A 15,911-nucleotide genomic window follows, 5' to 3' on the forward strand; every position below is an offset into this window, starting at 1 on the left:
CCCAAGAGCAGCTAATGAGCTCAGGATCTCAGGGTATTTATGATGTACCTCTTGAGCGGTGTGGAGAGTCCGCTCTCTTTAAGAGTGCCTCCCTAGATGAATTGTACATCATCTCTGTGTCATATGAGATGTTTAATCCCCTCACACTGCCAAACTGATATGATGACATGATCAAACAAGCAGGCTTCGAGACTGCTGAAGCACTTTATGTTATGGAGTTCAACCACTGCATTAAGGCAGGAATGTTAACCGCTCTTGAGCATTTAGCTTGACCCTGTACAAAATAGGATTGCTAGTACTTCAATATTAATTTCTGGCTGAGGTGTTTAGAAGTCAGCTGAATCAATCATGAGTCAAACCTGCAATTTCCTCTGCTACAGCAAGTAATGAAACAAGTGAGTGCAGCAATACATATCACAGATAATATCAACTGTATACCAGTTTCCAGCAATGTTTGCAGCACTTACAAAACTGTCACAAAAAAAAAACAGCAGAGTCAGCTGAAACTTGTCCTCATGTTTACTTCAACTGTCACAACTGACTGTTTTATATATTTTTTAAAAAGCTTAGTATTACACATTTTTGTACTGTACTTTGTGATTTATTTTTCTTTCATTATAACATTGTTAAGAATGTTTATGTATACTTCATAAGACTTGAAGCTCGGTACATTCTGTGGCTTTTAAATTAAAATGATTGGAAAACGATGTGCAAGCATGTAATTTTCTTATTGTAATTACATTTAAATAATTTACAAAGTATAAAAACCACTAAATAGCTCCCATTATTTAGATAGTATTACTTGTATAAAAGAGTCCTGTCGCAAAAAAATGTGTTTCTTAACCATTCAATTTCCTTCACTCCATAAAAACAATTCATCAGCTAGATAAACTATAAAAACATAAAGAAAAGTAGTTTTATGATACTAACAACAAAGCAAAAATATTACTGATATTCCCCAATAGGTGACAGAGGTTACTGTGGTGTGGTTTTACATGCCTTGAGGTGCGGTCACTAACGAAATTTAGGTGAAATTTCATGGGCAAAAAAACTTTCTTTGTATATTGTCATTAGCGAGATGCATAAAGCAGAGTTCACGCAGAAGTCACTTTAAAACTAAGCAAATCCATGAAAAAAGATGTCTAGAACCCGTAGCAAAATCTTTCACCCTAACGTGAAATTCCTGATTGTATCTAAATGACCGGATTTCGTTCACAAAAAATTCCTTACAAGAGCAAAATCAACTAAATTTCACGGGCAAAGAAAAATCCCCATAGTTAATAGTGTAGCGATGCATGAAGCACCACTCACAATGAAGTCACTTCCAAACCAATTTTCTGTTCTCAACATGTCAAGTTCATGTGACCAACTTGACACAACAAAATCTGTATGTGGGGGAAACGTTTTAGCCTTCAAGCAAAACTCCCAAACATGTGGATTCCAATCAAAAATGACTGTATTTCGCTGTGAAATTCCACCAAATAATGGTGCGTAACATTAGTGAAACTTATTATGTAGTGATGCTACACCTCTTACTCAGAGGTCACTTCCAAACTAAGCAGCTTTATATTGATCAATGTGAAGGAATTTGTGCTCTCAAAATGAACAAACTTGAATCCCATGAGAAATCTGCGTTTGGAATGTTTTCCCGTGTCACTCACTCAAAATTCCAGATTGCGATGACTGCTTTTAGCCCACGGAATTTCACTGTAAAGGTAAATGTGACAGCACCCGAAACTGTGTCCCATCTGATCTTTCAAAAATGTACAAAGGCTAAAACATTGAGAGAAATAACTTTACAGATGATGAAATAAAACATACGATGTAAAACAGGGATGGAGAACATTGCTCCTGGTGGGCCTGCAGAGTTTAGCTCCAACCCTAATCAAACACACCTGAAGCAGCTAATCAAGGTCTTCAGGGTGCAGTTAGGTATTTTTTTTCCAGGGTTGGAGCTAAACTCTGCAGGAGAGTGGCCCTCCAGGATTAACGTTCCCCACCCCTGATGTAAAACATACATTTGGATCAGTACAAAAGCATAATAAGACAATATTATACATAAGATATGGGCTTCTACTCTCAGCATGGTAGGTTTAGCTGGAATGAAGTCAGGCAACGCGAGAAAAGAAAAGCATTTAAAAAAGGGTCTTTGGAGTTCACACACACACACACACATACACAGACACATGTTGGTTTTTGTGGTTTATGGGGACTCTCCATAGGCGTAATGGTTTTTATACTGAACAAACTGTGTGTGCTATTGCCCTACACCAACCCTACACCTAAACTTAGCCCTCACAGGAGACTTTGTGCATTTTTAGATTTCCAAAAAACACCATTTAGTATGTTTTTTAAGCCTTTTGAATTACGGGGACATAGGCAGTATCCTCATAAACCACCTTCATATTGTAATACCTCTGTCATACCCATGTCATTATACAAATTTGTGTCCTTATAAACCACATAAACACACACACACACACACACACACACACACACGCCTACTGCAGGTCAGTGAATTACAGTTGAGCCAAACACACTCTTTTAACCTTCATTTAAATGTCTATTCAGACTTCCACATGAAAGCTGAGCTGTAAAAAGATGATGTCAAATGTCCCTCCCTTAGTCCACCTTCAGCACGCTGTAGATTTTATTTACAAACCAGAAGCAGGCAAAGAAGCCTATAGTACCTGCAAGGAAGAAGAAATGTGTGAGAATTAATATTAGAAATAAAACAAACATAAAAGAAGTCACAAAATGTGCCAGACTAACTAATAATGTACACATTATGAAACCGTGCTTCTATTAAAACCACATTTAGAGTCATTCGGGTGGCATTTTATCAGATAACCATCTATTAATAGTGCCATTTCAATGCAGCAAATTGTCTGATAGAGCCAAACTGAGCTGAGTGTAATGAAGCACAGGATTAAATCTAATCATCGCTGGGGCGGCAGTGACAGCCAATCAACAATAGGTCTGATTGAAATCTTTAGCTCGGAATCTATTTTCAGATGCGTTTATATACACACACGATTCTAAGTCCTTCCCCTCACCTTCCACACACGCTCTCGCTTCTTCACTTGGCTCTCGGGATCTAAAAAGTCATGCTAGTCGTGGCTAAAAGAAGCCATTTCTTGGAACCGTTGCTTTAAGATGTGGGACTGAGAGCGTAATGGCGATCCAGTAAGCCTCGTTTCAGTCGTGCCTTACATTTTCAGCCCTCAAGTGTGCATGGAAGTTGCCATAACAGCCGTAGCCAGGGATCATAAAGCATCTAGTAGAATCCATGGCAACAAATAGATTGTGGCTAATATCTGCTCAGAAAACAGATGACGGTGGTTTCCCATCACTCAAAGCAAAGCCAAATGAGAACTGCTGCCATTACACTGGTAATCTGGAGGGTTTTTGTAAATTTTCAATATGAAATGTCACTGAGGAGCTTGGGCTATTTTACCCAGTCGATCAGTCGCAGTTGTACAGCTGTAAAATCGTTGTACTTCATGCTGGGTGAGTAAAACACTTGCTGCAAAGCTAAAAAAAAAAAAAAGACATTTACAGGTACATCTCAAAAAACTGCATTTTTTTTGTAACTTATTTCAAAAAGTGAAACTTTCATATATATTTTAGATTCATTACATGTAATTAAGACATTTCAAAAGTTTTTGTTTCAATTTTGATGATTAGAGCTTACAGCTCATGAAAGTCAAAATCCAGTATCTCAATATATTAGAATATTTCCTAAAATCAATAAAAAAAGCATTTGCAAAGCAGAAAAGTTCAAGTTCTTTAAAGTATGTTCATTTATGCACTCAATACTTGGTCAGGGTTCCTTTAGCACAAACTCCAACATCAGTGAGGAATGGCATGGAAGCGATCAGCCTGTGGCTCTGCTAAGCCACTTCTCGAGCCTTCAGCTCATCTGTATTGTTGGATCGACTGTTTCTCATCTTTCTCTTGAAAATATACCATAGATTCCATATGGAGTTCAGGTCAGGCATGTTGGCTTCAATCCACTCCTTGTGAAATTCTCCAAGGTGTTTGAATCAGCTTGACAGTATTCTCAAGCTTGCGGTCATCCCTTTTGTTTGTGCACCTTTTCCTACCCAATTTCTTCCTTCCAGTCAACTTTGCATTTAATATGCTTTGATACAGCACTCTGTGAACAGCCACACCTTTCAGTATTGACCTTCTGTGACTTACCCTCTTTGTGGAGGGTGTCAATCGTCTTCTGGATCATTGCCAAGTCAGCAGCCTTCCCCATTATTGTGGTTTCAAAGAACAAGAGCTACCCTGAATTTATACTGTAGAGAGATGGACGTTTAATGAAACTCAAATATAAATATTCTAATATATTGAGATACTGGATTTTGACTTTCATGAGCTGTAAGCTCTAATCAAAATTAAAACAAAAAAAACTTTTGAAATGTCTTGCTTTACATGTTATGAATGTAAAATATATATGAAAGTTTCACTTTTTGAAATAAGTTACAAAAAAATGCAGTTTTTCACGATATTCAAATTTTTTGAGATGCACCTGTACATGCCATTTGTAGATGTGTAGTTGTTATCAGCCAACAGCTGTTTACGGCTGGCAGACAGCTGGCCATCTCTCACAACCTCCGCCTCAGCATATCAATGAGGGGAAGCGACAGAGATCTGATTAAGGCCGGAGGGAGCGCTGCTGTCTTTCAACAACAACAATAAAAGATGAGGAATATTTATAGGTGTCCCAATTACCCTCAGCCTAAACACAGCATGACCTATTGGGCAGGAACAAAACAACTAGGACTGGTCACCCGCCAAACCAAAGGACCAGAAGGGAGACACTGCAGCACCAAATCCATGATGAAGACAAAACAACAGAAAGACTACAACTGAATAGAAAGACTGAATTCAAATTCAGACTGCAAGCTAAATCTAAAAGTATTATTTATTTTGCCGTTTTCTGTAGTTTCTTTCTGTCTTTATAAAACAGTGCAGGAAGCACTGTATAGCTCTATTCATCTGTGATAAAAGAATAAAATGTAACTTCAACCTGGTTTTCTCAAGTAGGTCATGACACAAATCTATTCTCTAATTTAGGGTTTCACAAACTGGGGGCTGCAAATTACATCATAAAAATATATTAGATTATATATATATATATATATATATATATATATATATATATATATATATATATATATATATATATATATATATATAGGTCCTTCTCAGAAAATTAGCATATTGTGATAAAGTTCATTATTTTCTGTAATGTACTGATAAACATTAGACTTTCATATATTTTAGATTCATTACAACACAACTGAAGTAGTTCAAGCCTTTTATTGTTTTAATATTGATGATTTTGGCATACAGCTCATGAAAACCCAAAACTTCCATCTCAAAAAAATTTGCATATTTCATCCGACCAATAAAAGAAAAGTGTTTTTAATACAAAAAAAGTCAACCTTCAAATAATTATGTTCAGTTATGCGCTCAATACTTGGTCGGGAATCCTTTTGCAGAAATGACTGCTTCAATGCGGCGTGGCATGGAGGCAATCAGCCTGTGGCACTGCTGAGGTGTTATGGAGGCCCAGGATGCTTCGATAGCGGCCTTAAGCTCATCCAGAGTGTTGGGTCTTGCGTCTCTCAACTTTCTCTTCACAATATCCCACAGATTCTCTATGGGGTTCAGGTCAGGAGGGTTGGCAGGCCAATTGAGCACAGTAATACCATGGTCAGTAAACCATTTACCAGTGGTTTTGGCACTGTGAGCAGGTGCCAGGTCGTGCTGAAAAATGAAATCTTCATCTCCATAAAGCTTTTCAGCAGATGGAAGCATGAAGTGCTCCAAAATCTCCTGATAGCTAGCTGCATTGACCCTGCCCTTGATAAAACACAGTGGACCAACACCAGCATCACTGACTGTGGGTACTTGACACTGGACTTCAGGCATTTTGGCATTTCCCTCTCCCCAGTCTTCCTCCAGACTCTGGCACCTTGATTTCCGAATGACATGCAAAATTTGCTTTCATCCGAAAAAAGTACTTTGGACCACTGAGCAACAGTCCAGTGCTGCTTCTCTGTAGCCCAGGTCAGGCGCTTCTGCCGCTGTTTCTGGTTCAAAAGTGGCTTGACCTGGGGAATGCGGCACCTGTAGCCCATTTCCTGCACACGCCTGTACACGGTGGCTCTGGATGTTTCTACTCCAGACTCAGTCCACTGCTTCCGCAGGTCCCCCAAGGTCTGGAATCGGTCCTTCTCCACAATCTTCCTCAGGGTCCGGTCACCTCTTCTCGTTGTACTGCGTTTTCTGCCACACTTTTTCCTTCCCACAGACTTCCCACTGAGGTGCCTTGATACAGCACTCTGGGAACAGCCTATTCGTTCAGAAATTTCTTTCTGTGTCTTACCCTCTTGCTTGAGGGTGTCAATGATGGCCTTCTGGACAGCAGTCAGGTCGGCAGTCTTACCCATGATTGCGGTTTTGAGTAATGAACCAGGCTGGGAGTTTTTAAAAGCCTCAGGAATCTTTTGCAGGTGTTTAGAGTTAATTAGTTGATTCAGATGATTAGGTTAATAGCTCGTTTAGAGAACCTTTTCATGATATGCTAATTTTTTGAGATAGGAATTTTGGGTTTTCATGAGCTATATGCCAAAATCATCAATATTAAAACAATAAAAGGCTTGAACTACTTCAGTTGTGTTGTAATGAATCTAAAATATATGAAAGTCTAATGTTTATCAGTACATTACAGAAAATAATGAACTTTATCACAATATGCTATTTTTTTGAGAAGGACCTGTATATATCTATGTATAATCTCAGGGGGTAATTCAAGTAAATATTTTCATCAAATGAATCTGGTTGACAAAAAAGTTTGGGAATCCCTACTCCAATCACAAGGTGTATATGAACGAAAATATTTTTTAAAGCTAAATCAAATCAGGCCATCTTTTACCTACCTGTAAAAATGAAGAAAATGAGCACCATGATGAAGGTGTAGCCAAAGTAGAGGATGGTGCTCGCAGCCCCTATGATTTGTAGTTTTGAGAAAAAGTAATGTACTGCGTAGACAAACAGATATACTGCTGTGAAACCGCTGGTCAGAAATGATCGCCACCACCAGTGATAATCCTGTCAAACACAAATAAGAAGGCTTTAAATAAAAGTTAATAACACAATAAATAATAATAGCACTTTTGACAAATATTTAAAATGATGTAGACTCATATGAAATAAAGCCTCATTCAAATCAGTGGCCAAGAAAAAACTCTGCTAGACCACACCACTAGATGTCAGTATATTATCATATTAGTTGTTTTTGAACATAAGAACCAGCAAACATAAAAAATGTCAAATGTTACATTGAAAATGTCAAATGTTACATTTTGTTACAGTTTTGTTAAATCTCACCTCTGCACATAAATGGAAGTAGCAGAGCAGAACAGTTGCCTCCGAGCAGGTAATGACCAAAATGATGAAGACCAGGAAAAGGAAGCCAAACATGTAATACATCTGATGAGACCTGCAGAGAAACATTTGCATGCACCGTTAGGACCAAAACATCAATCCTCAAATCAACTCATTTCAGCATGATATGATTTCAAATCAAACCAAATGCTGTTGAGGATGAAGAAGAGTTGGATGAAGATGCAGCCGAAGGGCAGGATGCCGCCCATGATGATGCCCGGCACGGGTTTGGTGAAGAAGGACTGCTGAGGAATTTGGCGTGGGATCTGGTTTGTTCGCACTGGTGGCTCGATGCACTGTTAAAACAGGAAAACATAAACACACCCACATTCATGAAATCACGCATGACAGCGTGCCAAAAGAAAAGCTCACACAGATGGGAAACGCAATAACAGCTGATTCAAAGAGATACTCAGAAATACAAAAATAGGAATGCGAAAGAGTATCAAAATCTGGGAGCTGATTATTAAAATTTATTTCTTTGGATCCACAAGTGTGGAATCAGCACCTGTCACAATGCCAGGAATTAAAAATGTAAAGTGAAAAATGATCACTTTCCTAAGTGATCAATTAAAAATGATCACTTAGGAAATTGGTCTGTAGAAGAAGGCATACTCACTGGTTTTTTAAAACCGAAGTATGCACCCACAAATGTGAGAGGAACAGAGATGCCAAACCACAGTGCCAGGATGGCCACCAGTGTACCAAAGGGAACAGCAGCGGAGGAGCCCTCTACCCACAGGATCAGATTCGTCAAGAAGAAATCCACAAACACAATCCTGCAAAAACATAGCATACTGAAACTGCATACTGGCATTAGGGATGGGCGATACGGCCAAAAAAATTATCACAATATTTTTTTTTTCATATCAGTCGATATCGATAATTATCACAATAAACGTCATATCTTTATTTCTTTCAAGTTTAAAGCCAGATTTTTGCTCCAAAGTGAAAGTTGTAGAAACCAGACCATTACGCAAATTTGTGTCACTACATCAAGTCTCAGCAAAAAATATTTTATGTGTTAATTTAGATTTGTTTGTAAAATAATATAACATAATATTAAAATAGAACTATTTTTAAATACAACATTAAATTATTAAACAATTTTGAACAATTACAATGTAATTTTTTTTTATTAGCTATTAAACTAGTAAAACTACACATTCTGAACAATTGTGGTTTTAAGCAGTGTATTAGTAGTTAGTTAGTGTGCTACACTCTAAGAAAAGTCTGTAAAAATGGGGCACAATCTACTATGAAAAAGGAAGGAAAAGGAAAATATGAACATATGATATATGTTAATATGAAGGAATTTTCTGTATTGATTTTTCACCAGTTTTTTACCTGGATTTTAAATTAAGCATTGTATTTTGTGTTTTCGGGTTACAGGGTTACAATGGATAATGAATAACAGATAATGTCCTGGAAAATTACTAGTACCTTTTCCATATTTTTCTTACAGAGTACTAACTGATCAACAATCGCAGGTACAAGCTACTAACAAGGTGTTAATTCACATAATGTGCATACTGCTAGGCATCTTTGATTTCCTCTTGTGTAATTTGGACGGAAAATGTGTACCTTTTTATTGTTTAAGTCACTTATAAAAAGTTGCTAAAAGTTGCCAAATAATAATAAAAATAAAAAAAATTGCTAAATTTGTTGCTAGGTGCTTTTTCAACAGAAGTACTGTAGTGAGTGAGTTTGTGCCACGTGGCAGTTTGTACTGTGATCCGAGCGGATAAGTGCTCCGTGTTGCGTGATTCAATTGAGCTGCGCCGTTTCGTTCCGCTTTTGGCACATAAACATTATATCGAACTCTTCATATCGTTTTATCGAGGAAAGTTACATTGCGATAATTATCGTTATCGAATTATCGTCCAGGCCTAACTGGCATACATCATTTCACTCCTGTTGTTGGGAAATGTATTACTGTTTGCACTAAAGACAGTATCCAACTTACCCAGGACACAAAAAGGCGTTGAGAAGAACATTGGTTTTCCAGTTTTCACCTCCGAAAGCTGATGAAACGAGGAAATTGAGGAAGCAATTAATATTAAACCTTCCAACAGGGTTTCTCAAAACTGTACATCTGTAAATAACATATCTGTACCTTCACAATTCTCTATATTGTGAATTTTCTATATTTTTAATCACTGTATTGATTTGTATTGTGTTTACATTTTATTTCCTGTTTTTTATCATTGTGTTAGATTCTGTTTTATTGCCTTTATACTCAGCACCGGAAACTCCTTTCAGTGAGATTCCTTGTTTGTATACGCTTCCTTTGCAATAAAATTCATTCTGATTAATCTTTAACAAATTTAAGGTGTACTGTATTTTTCCCACATTAAAATGCAGGAAATTAACAGAAGAAAAAAATGAACAGCTCTTGAAATGAAAAATTACAATGCTTTCACAATGATTCCAGAAGAAAATAAGGTAAAGAAAGTGCTCCATATTGCAATATTTCCTTACTCTTATAGAGTCGGGCAGACACGTATCCAGCAGGTGTGCCAAGCAGAACCCACAACACCACTGCACAGGTCATCAGAGCCCCTCTGTTGGCTGGAGACAGGAAGCCCAGACAGGCCAAGACTAAAGAGGAAAGCAGGATCGTCACTTTTGTTCATTTAATGCTATTGGTAACACTTTATATAGGGACCAGTTCTTTCTATTAACTAGTTGCTTATTAGCATGCCCGCACCTACAATCCCTGCTGGACCTGAGACTCGAACCCACAACCTTCGGGTTACAAGTCCAACTCTCTATCCATTAGGCCATGACTACACCAATTGCACAGATTTACAGCTCTGAGTGATTTAATACTCTATAGTTAAGCAGGTCTATGGCCACAATGATCGAGTGTTAATGAATCTAAATTCATCCCGTACACAGAATTGAACACGCACACACAATGAGGGTGTGGATACATGAATAACTGGATTTTTAATATCTGATGTTACGTGGACACTTATTTAGCCTACTATAATATAGGCTCAAATATTTTATTAAGATATAAACAAGGAGACATTGAGCTTACCATGAAAACATTTTATTAGCACTTTATAACCTACAAGTTTGCGACGCATTGAGCAATGTAGCTATAACTCATCTCTTTAAACAACAACAAAAATCAGTTGTGCTTTAAAACGTAAAAGCAGCCACTTATGTTTGTCCATTTCTAAAATACATCTAAATTATTCTAAATTATCGTCATTAGCGTATAAAATCCCAACTTAGTGCTGATCCGTGGCCTGCCGATCCTCAAGGAAATGTGAATGAAGCGCTATTCAGCCTGAAGAACCAGGAAGTGCTGTCATCAAGAGTTTATTTGTAACCAATGACTTCATCTGACTAAAATTACCATGGTTACTAATCAGATAATAATTAAGATAGGCCTATGATACTAGTTAGCACATAATATTTCTGTAATTTGGCCAAATCAATTACAAAATCGTACACAAAGGAATGCGCATGCTCGGGTCTACACCAATAAGATTTGCCGTGTTATAAACCAATGGAATTGGGTGTCGCCCCGCCCCAATCGTCCAGACTGCACTCTGGAGTACTTGCGCCCACTTGGTCTTTTCGCATTGGTCTGATTGAAAATCTAAAAATTCTTTGCCACTAGGTGTCGCTTTTGGAGCAGTAAAATAGAGGTTTCCCCGGTAACGCTGTACACAAAGCAGCACTGCGCTCACAAAAGCTGCTTTATGAGGCATTACGGGCGAGATGAAATGAAAATTACGCAAAAGGAGGGGTTTGGAAAAATTAATCGTTTGGGAGTCGTTGAGCTAGTAAGGTAAAATAAATGCATATTATAAAACAATGAAAGTGTTTTTTGACCTTGCATGCAGGTCAATCTGTTGTTGGGGACTCCCAAAACCAAAATATGAACCTTTCATTACCCATAATACAATTACCCAAATAAAACTCTTGAATCTTGAATAGGGGCACTTTAAAGTTTTCTCAAAATACTAGAGAATTAATCCTTTATGTTTAGTTTGTACAATACAAAATCTGCAGTATTTTTAATTCATTTTTGTTCCGAATGCACTTACAAAGGGTGATGAAGGTCATGATGAAGATCTGAGTGCCCTGTCCAAGGAAGACGGACAGAAGCATGCCCATCTTGGGCGGCCTGAACACGTCACCATGTACCTGCTTCCAGCCAGACTCCTCCTGGGCTTCCTCCTGCAGGAGATATAACAATAAATCTCAATATGACCTCACATGACATCTGGTAAAATCATTATGGACAGTCATCAAACTCGTTTATTGAAAATGTGAAGGAAAAGCAGATAGTATACATCACACATGCTTTATCAGTTTTATCTATTTATTGCAAAACAGCTTCCTTCATTCCTTTACCTTGATTGGTGAGCATGGTATTGTATATTTACACTCGTTTTACCAAATTCCCGAAGCCAAAAAATCATCATATCATAATCACCAGTGACAACATAAGCTAATAAGCTTACATAGGTAACGTTTGCAGCTGGAGGGATCTTAACCCAGTCTGCCTGTGAATGTCACAACAGAGGATTCAGTGACTGGAGATATTCTTATGGTTATTAAAATGAGAAAAATAAGACCACACTGAAACTAAGAGGAAAAACTATTGGTCTGTCAGTGCTTGAGCATTAGGATTTACATAACCCAAGAGGCAAACACAATATATTAACTGGAAATTTGCTGTAACAGTTTGTGTGTATGTGGGAGTGTCAGCTCTGTTGACACAAGATTCTCTGCTAACATTACAGAGTCATTCATTTATTCTGTTATCTAGATTAAAGTTGGAATGAGAACAAATTAAATTCAAGGTACCTGGTCTATCTGGTTGTACCGGGCAATATCCTTGTGCAGTGTTCTAAGCATGATCATGGCCACCATTCCAGACAGGAAGAGCACAATGACTAAAGAGTTCATGATGCTGAAAAAATAAAATGAAGATGGGCCATTAGATGGAGATGTATGGAGATATGGAAAAAAAGAGCTTTCTTATTCTTGACTGTATGATATTTACAACCAGCTTGTGCTCACCTGAACCACTGGATGTTGGTGTGAGGCATGGAAACCAAAATGTAATCCCATCGAGAAGCCCACCTAATTTCATCATTTTGCTAGAAAATTAGAAAAATAAAAATCTGTTACACATAGTTGTTTCCAACCATCTCATTACACTGACTCTATAAACAAACATACCTTAAATGTAACTGAATAAGTGTAGGTGACTTTGAGATTACTCTTGAAATCTGCTGGTATGTCCATGGGAGTTCCTTCACACGTTGGTTTTTCGTCATTATGATGCTTTATGCTGTCCAACAGACAACATACGTATTACTCTTATGTAACAAACTACGCTACAGATGAGACAATTGTAATGTTATAACCTAATCGTTACCGTAAATATTTACTCGGTTTTCTTACTGAAGTGTGCTTGCAAACAGATGTCACTATGCCTAACTTTCAATTCTAGTTAAATATAAAATCTGAAACGGATCATACAGGCCCACAACATTTAAAGTCAAAAAAGTTGCAAAATCATACCTCCGAGGTTCCAGTGTTGCTGCCACAAGTCGAGCATGCATCCCATTCGTTTCATCTCCACTGTGGTAAAATATAGTGATGTCCACATGGTTGAAAACATAAAAAGTGTTCTTCTTGTTGAAATCAGCCTAAGAGAGTGGATAAAAATCATGTCAGAAGCTAGTCAGAATCAAAAAAGCGCATCTCCTCTTGATGTTTTGGTTACTAATATAGACTTATTTTGAAAACAACCAGTCAGTAAACCAATATAGAATTCAATAACCAAAACAGTTAGTTAATTTTTAGTCCATTCCACAAATAATGTACATCTCATGACTTTCGGTGTATTACATGTTTAAGACACAAACTTAAAGGGGTCATATGATGCTATTTTAAAGATCATTATTTTGTGTATTTAGTGTAACAGAATATGTTGACATGCTTTAATGTTCAAAAAACACATTATTTTTCAATACTGTACATTATTGTAGTTCCTCTATGCCCCGCCTCTCTCAAACGCTTAGTTTTCTACAAAGCCCTTCAAACAAGTGCAGTCTGCTCTGATTGGCCAACTGACCCAGTGCATTGTGATTGGCCGAACACCACAAGCACGCGTCGGAAATGTAACGACCCTTTCCATAATTGCGAGCTTCAGCTTTCAAGTTAGTTTTATCAGTTCAAGCCCAAGAGGGGAACAGAGTCATGTGACAGACACAGTGATGATGCTTGTATCTATTTGAAGTACACAAGCCGCGGTTAAGACGATTTCTGATGGGCTGTACACTCAGCTGTGATGTGACCCTGTTCCCCTCACACACACACACACACAAAACTCCGCATTTGAACAGTCAATAGCAAAACATACTTAAAATTGCTGATTCTTGAATTATGTTTGTACATTTTGGGAAATGTTTTTGTAATATTGTTTATTTTGTATTGTTTAACTTAGTGAAAAGTGTCGTCCATTCAGTTAATTATGCATAAAGGGTAGGCATAATAAGCAAGGCTTCGGCCTACACCTTTTTCGGTAACTATGTTTTTTTATTTATTTTGTTAAAAGTTGTCTGTGAGGACCGGAATAAAATTATTATTGATTATTGATTTGAAGCGCCAGATTGTCATTGCAAAGTCGGAATTGTTTTTTTTTTTTGAAATAGCCTTCACAGCCAGCCTTGTGCTCTACTAGGTTCACGAAACTGTTGTCCATAAAATGCGTTGCACAAATTCGAACATTTGGGTTGTGCTGTTCTGTTGTAAACAAATCTTAACCAATAATTCCTAATTGCATCTACTTTCGGAAGGCCAAATAAAGTGCTGTCCGTCTCACATTTATCACACAGGCATCCTTTGGCTTTCCTTCTTGGTTCACTAGACATCCAGTGGGAAATCCTGGGTTGCAGACTTTCTGATTGTCCTCCACAATGTAACACCACGTCACTGGCATGTTGTCAACAATCCTGCAAAACAAGTTTAAGGAAAACCAAATCCACTTATTTTTTATGGGCAAAAATCATGTAAAGATCATGTAAAGAATTCCATGCGAAACCCTCCGGTGACAAACTGATATTGTGTCTTTACAACTGCTAAAGCAAGATGACAACTTTTATTTTGTTATTGCTACCACACCTACCGTAGGCATTACATCTAGACTTACCAGTGGTGCTGGTAATTCAGCTCCATTCCTTTCTTTAGAAAGTCCAACTTTAACTGGTCTTCTCTTGAACCTGTATCATACGATTTGGTGCAGACCCTCACACAAGCCTTGTCAGCCTTAAATGAAAACTAAGGAAAATTTCGAAAATCAGAATATGAAGGATCCATCCATTATGTGAGAAGCACTGGAGTTATTTATAACACATTAATGCAGAATAGTAACAACTAGGAATACACTGCCTAAATACCATCAACTTTATTATACAAAAATATATGATTATATAATGACATTAAAAAAACAAATCACACAAAAGAAAGAAGTGTCTGTGCCTGTCCACTGCAACTAAAACAAGTAAAACTTGACAAACGAGATGCCAGCTCTCAATGAACAAGGTGTGTATCTTCTAAATGTCACTGCCACAATTATATTAAATTACAATGATTAAAAAAACGGAAAATAAAAACATTAATTTCTTACCTTGTAAGGTGACGTCTCTATTCTTTCTCCAAATAACACCTGCCCAAGGTTCTCTGAGGGCCTTCTTTCATTCGTATCTTTGCAAAAATCAAACCTAAAGCAAAAAGTATTCCCTCGCTGATCAGTCCTTGTATAGAAATGCATGCAGATATAATAAAGCTTATATAGTAAAGGTCAAGAATACTTACGCATCATATTCATAAGGCAGGATTGATTCCACTGAGTCTAGTCTATTCACAAACAGCTCTATGTCAGTCTGTGGGATTGACAGCAGGGGAGTGGGGTCAAGGGGACAGCTGACTATAAGTCATATCTCAGAGATGAACACTTAAGTCTGGTTTTATTTTGAACATGAATTTGCAATGCAGAGAATCCAGAATTTGCTTGTTAACTCAATATCTAAAACATTTATTTTAATTGCTATGTCTGAACTGTCGGTACACGGCAGTATAATAAGTACAGGACAGGGAAAGCTCACCTGGCATTCCTTCGCATCTCCTTCCGACTTTTGCTCGCAAAAACTGACTGGTGCTAAACCCGGAAGGTAGAATCCAAAGCTTGAGCTGACTACTGTTAAACTCAGCAAAAATATAAAACGCGGATTTAAAGGCTTCATTTTTTCAAAGCAGCGTCCTGCGAGGATTCCGGTTTACTGTGCTGGAGCAAACCATAAAACTAACCTGTGACAGTTCACACAAGAAATCACCAACACAACGAGCTCGCATCTGCTACTGACTCAAGAAAGATTTGTATCAGAGTCACTTCCTGACTGTGCTCGTAA

At 37.6% G+C, this 15,911-nt stretch overlaps 1 protein-coding gene across 3 annotated transcripts; it reads right to left on the bottom strand.

Moving 5' to 3' along the window:
- Positions 1 to 497: 497 nt before the first annotated feature.
- Positions 498 to 15,907, bottom strand: LOC306883655 (transmembrane 9 superfamily member 2-like). Of its 3 annotated transcripts, none has more exons than XR_013785370.1 (18): positions 15,609 to 15,907; positions 15,319 to 15,386; positions 15,131 to 15,224; positions 14,654 to 14,781; positions 14,327 to 14,456; positions 13,021 to 13,148; positions 12,676 to 12,787; positions 12,514 to 12,593; positions 12,298 to 12,403; positions 11,532 to 11,664; positions 9,946 to 10,065; positions 9,431 to 9,488; positions 8,084 to 8,243; positions 7,609 to 7,760; positions 7,408 to 7,519; positions 6,957 to 7,128; positions 2,099 to 2,690; positions 498 to 1,873 (listed from the first exon to the last, which is right to left on the bottom strand). XR_013785370.1 is itself a non-coding variant. In XM_079439026.1 (18 exons), exons 1-18 carry the CDS (start codon positions 15,744 to 15,746, stop codon positions 2,623 to 2,625), a joined length of 2,001 nt encoding a protein of 666 aa, XP_079295152.1. In that variant the 5' UTR covers positions 15,747 to 15,907; the 3' UTR covers positions 499 to 2,622. The 3 variants fall into 3 exon arrangements, 2 of the variants coding, with proteins under 2 accessions (XP_079295151.1, XP_079295152.1); XM_079439026.1 differs by adding an exon at positions 11,952 to 11,993 and having other exon boundaries at positions 499 to 2,690; XM_079439025.1 differs by having other exon boundaries at positions 498 to 2,690.
- Positions 15,908 to 15,911: the final 4 nt, after the last annotated feature.

Source organism: Barbus barbus (assembly GCF_936440315.1).
Source record: "Barbus barbus genome assembly, chromosome: 17".
In the NCBI taxonomy this organism is placed as follows: Eukaryota; Metazoa; Chordata; class Actinopteri; order Cypriniformes; family Cyprinidae; genus Barbus; species Barbus barbus.

Coding starts and splice junctions, on each gene's coding strand:
- LOC306883655 (XM_079439026.1), bottom strand. CDS start 15,746: ATGAAGCCTTTAAATCCGCGTTTTATATTTTTGCTGAGTTTAACAGTA. Junction 11,994..12,297: donor GGTACAACCAGATAGACCAG/GTACCTTGAATT, acceptor TGACATTCACAG/GCAGACTGGGTTAAGATCCC. Junction 7,520..7,608: donor TTCATCCTCAACAGCATTTG/GTTTGATTTGAA, acceptor GTTTCTCTGCAG/GTCTCATCAGATGTATTACA.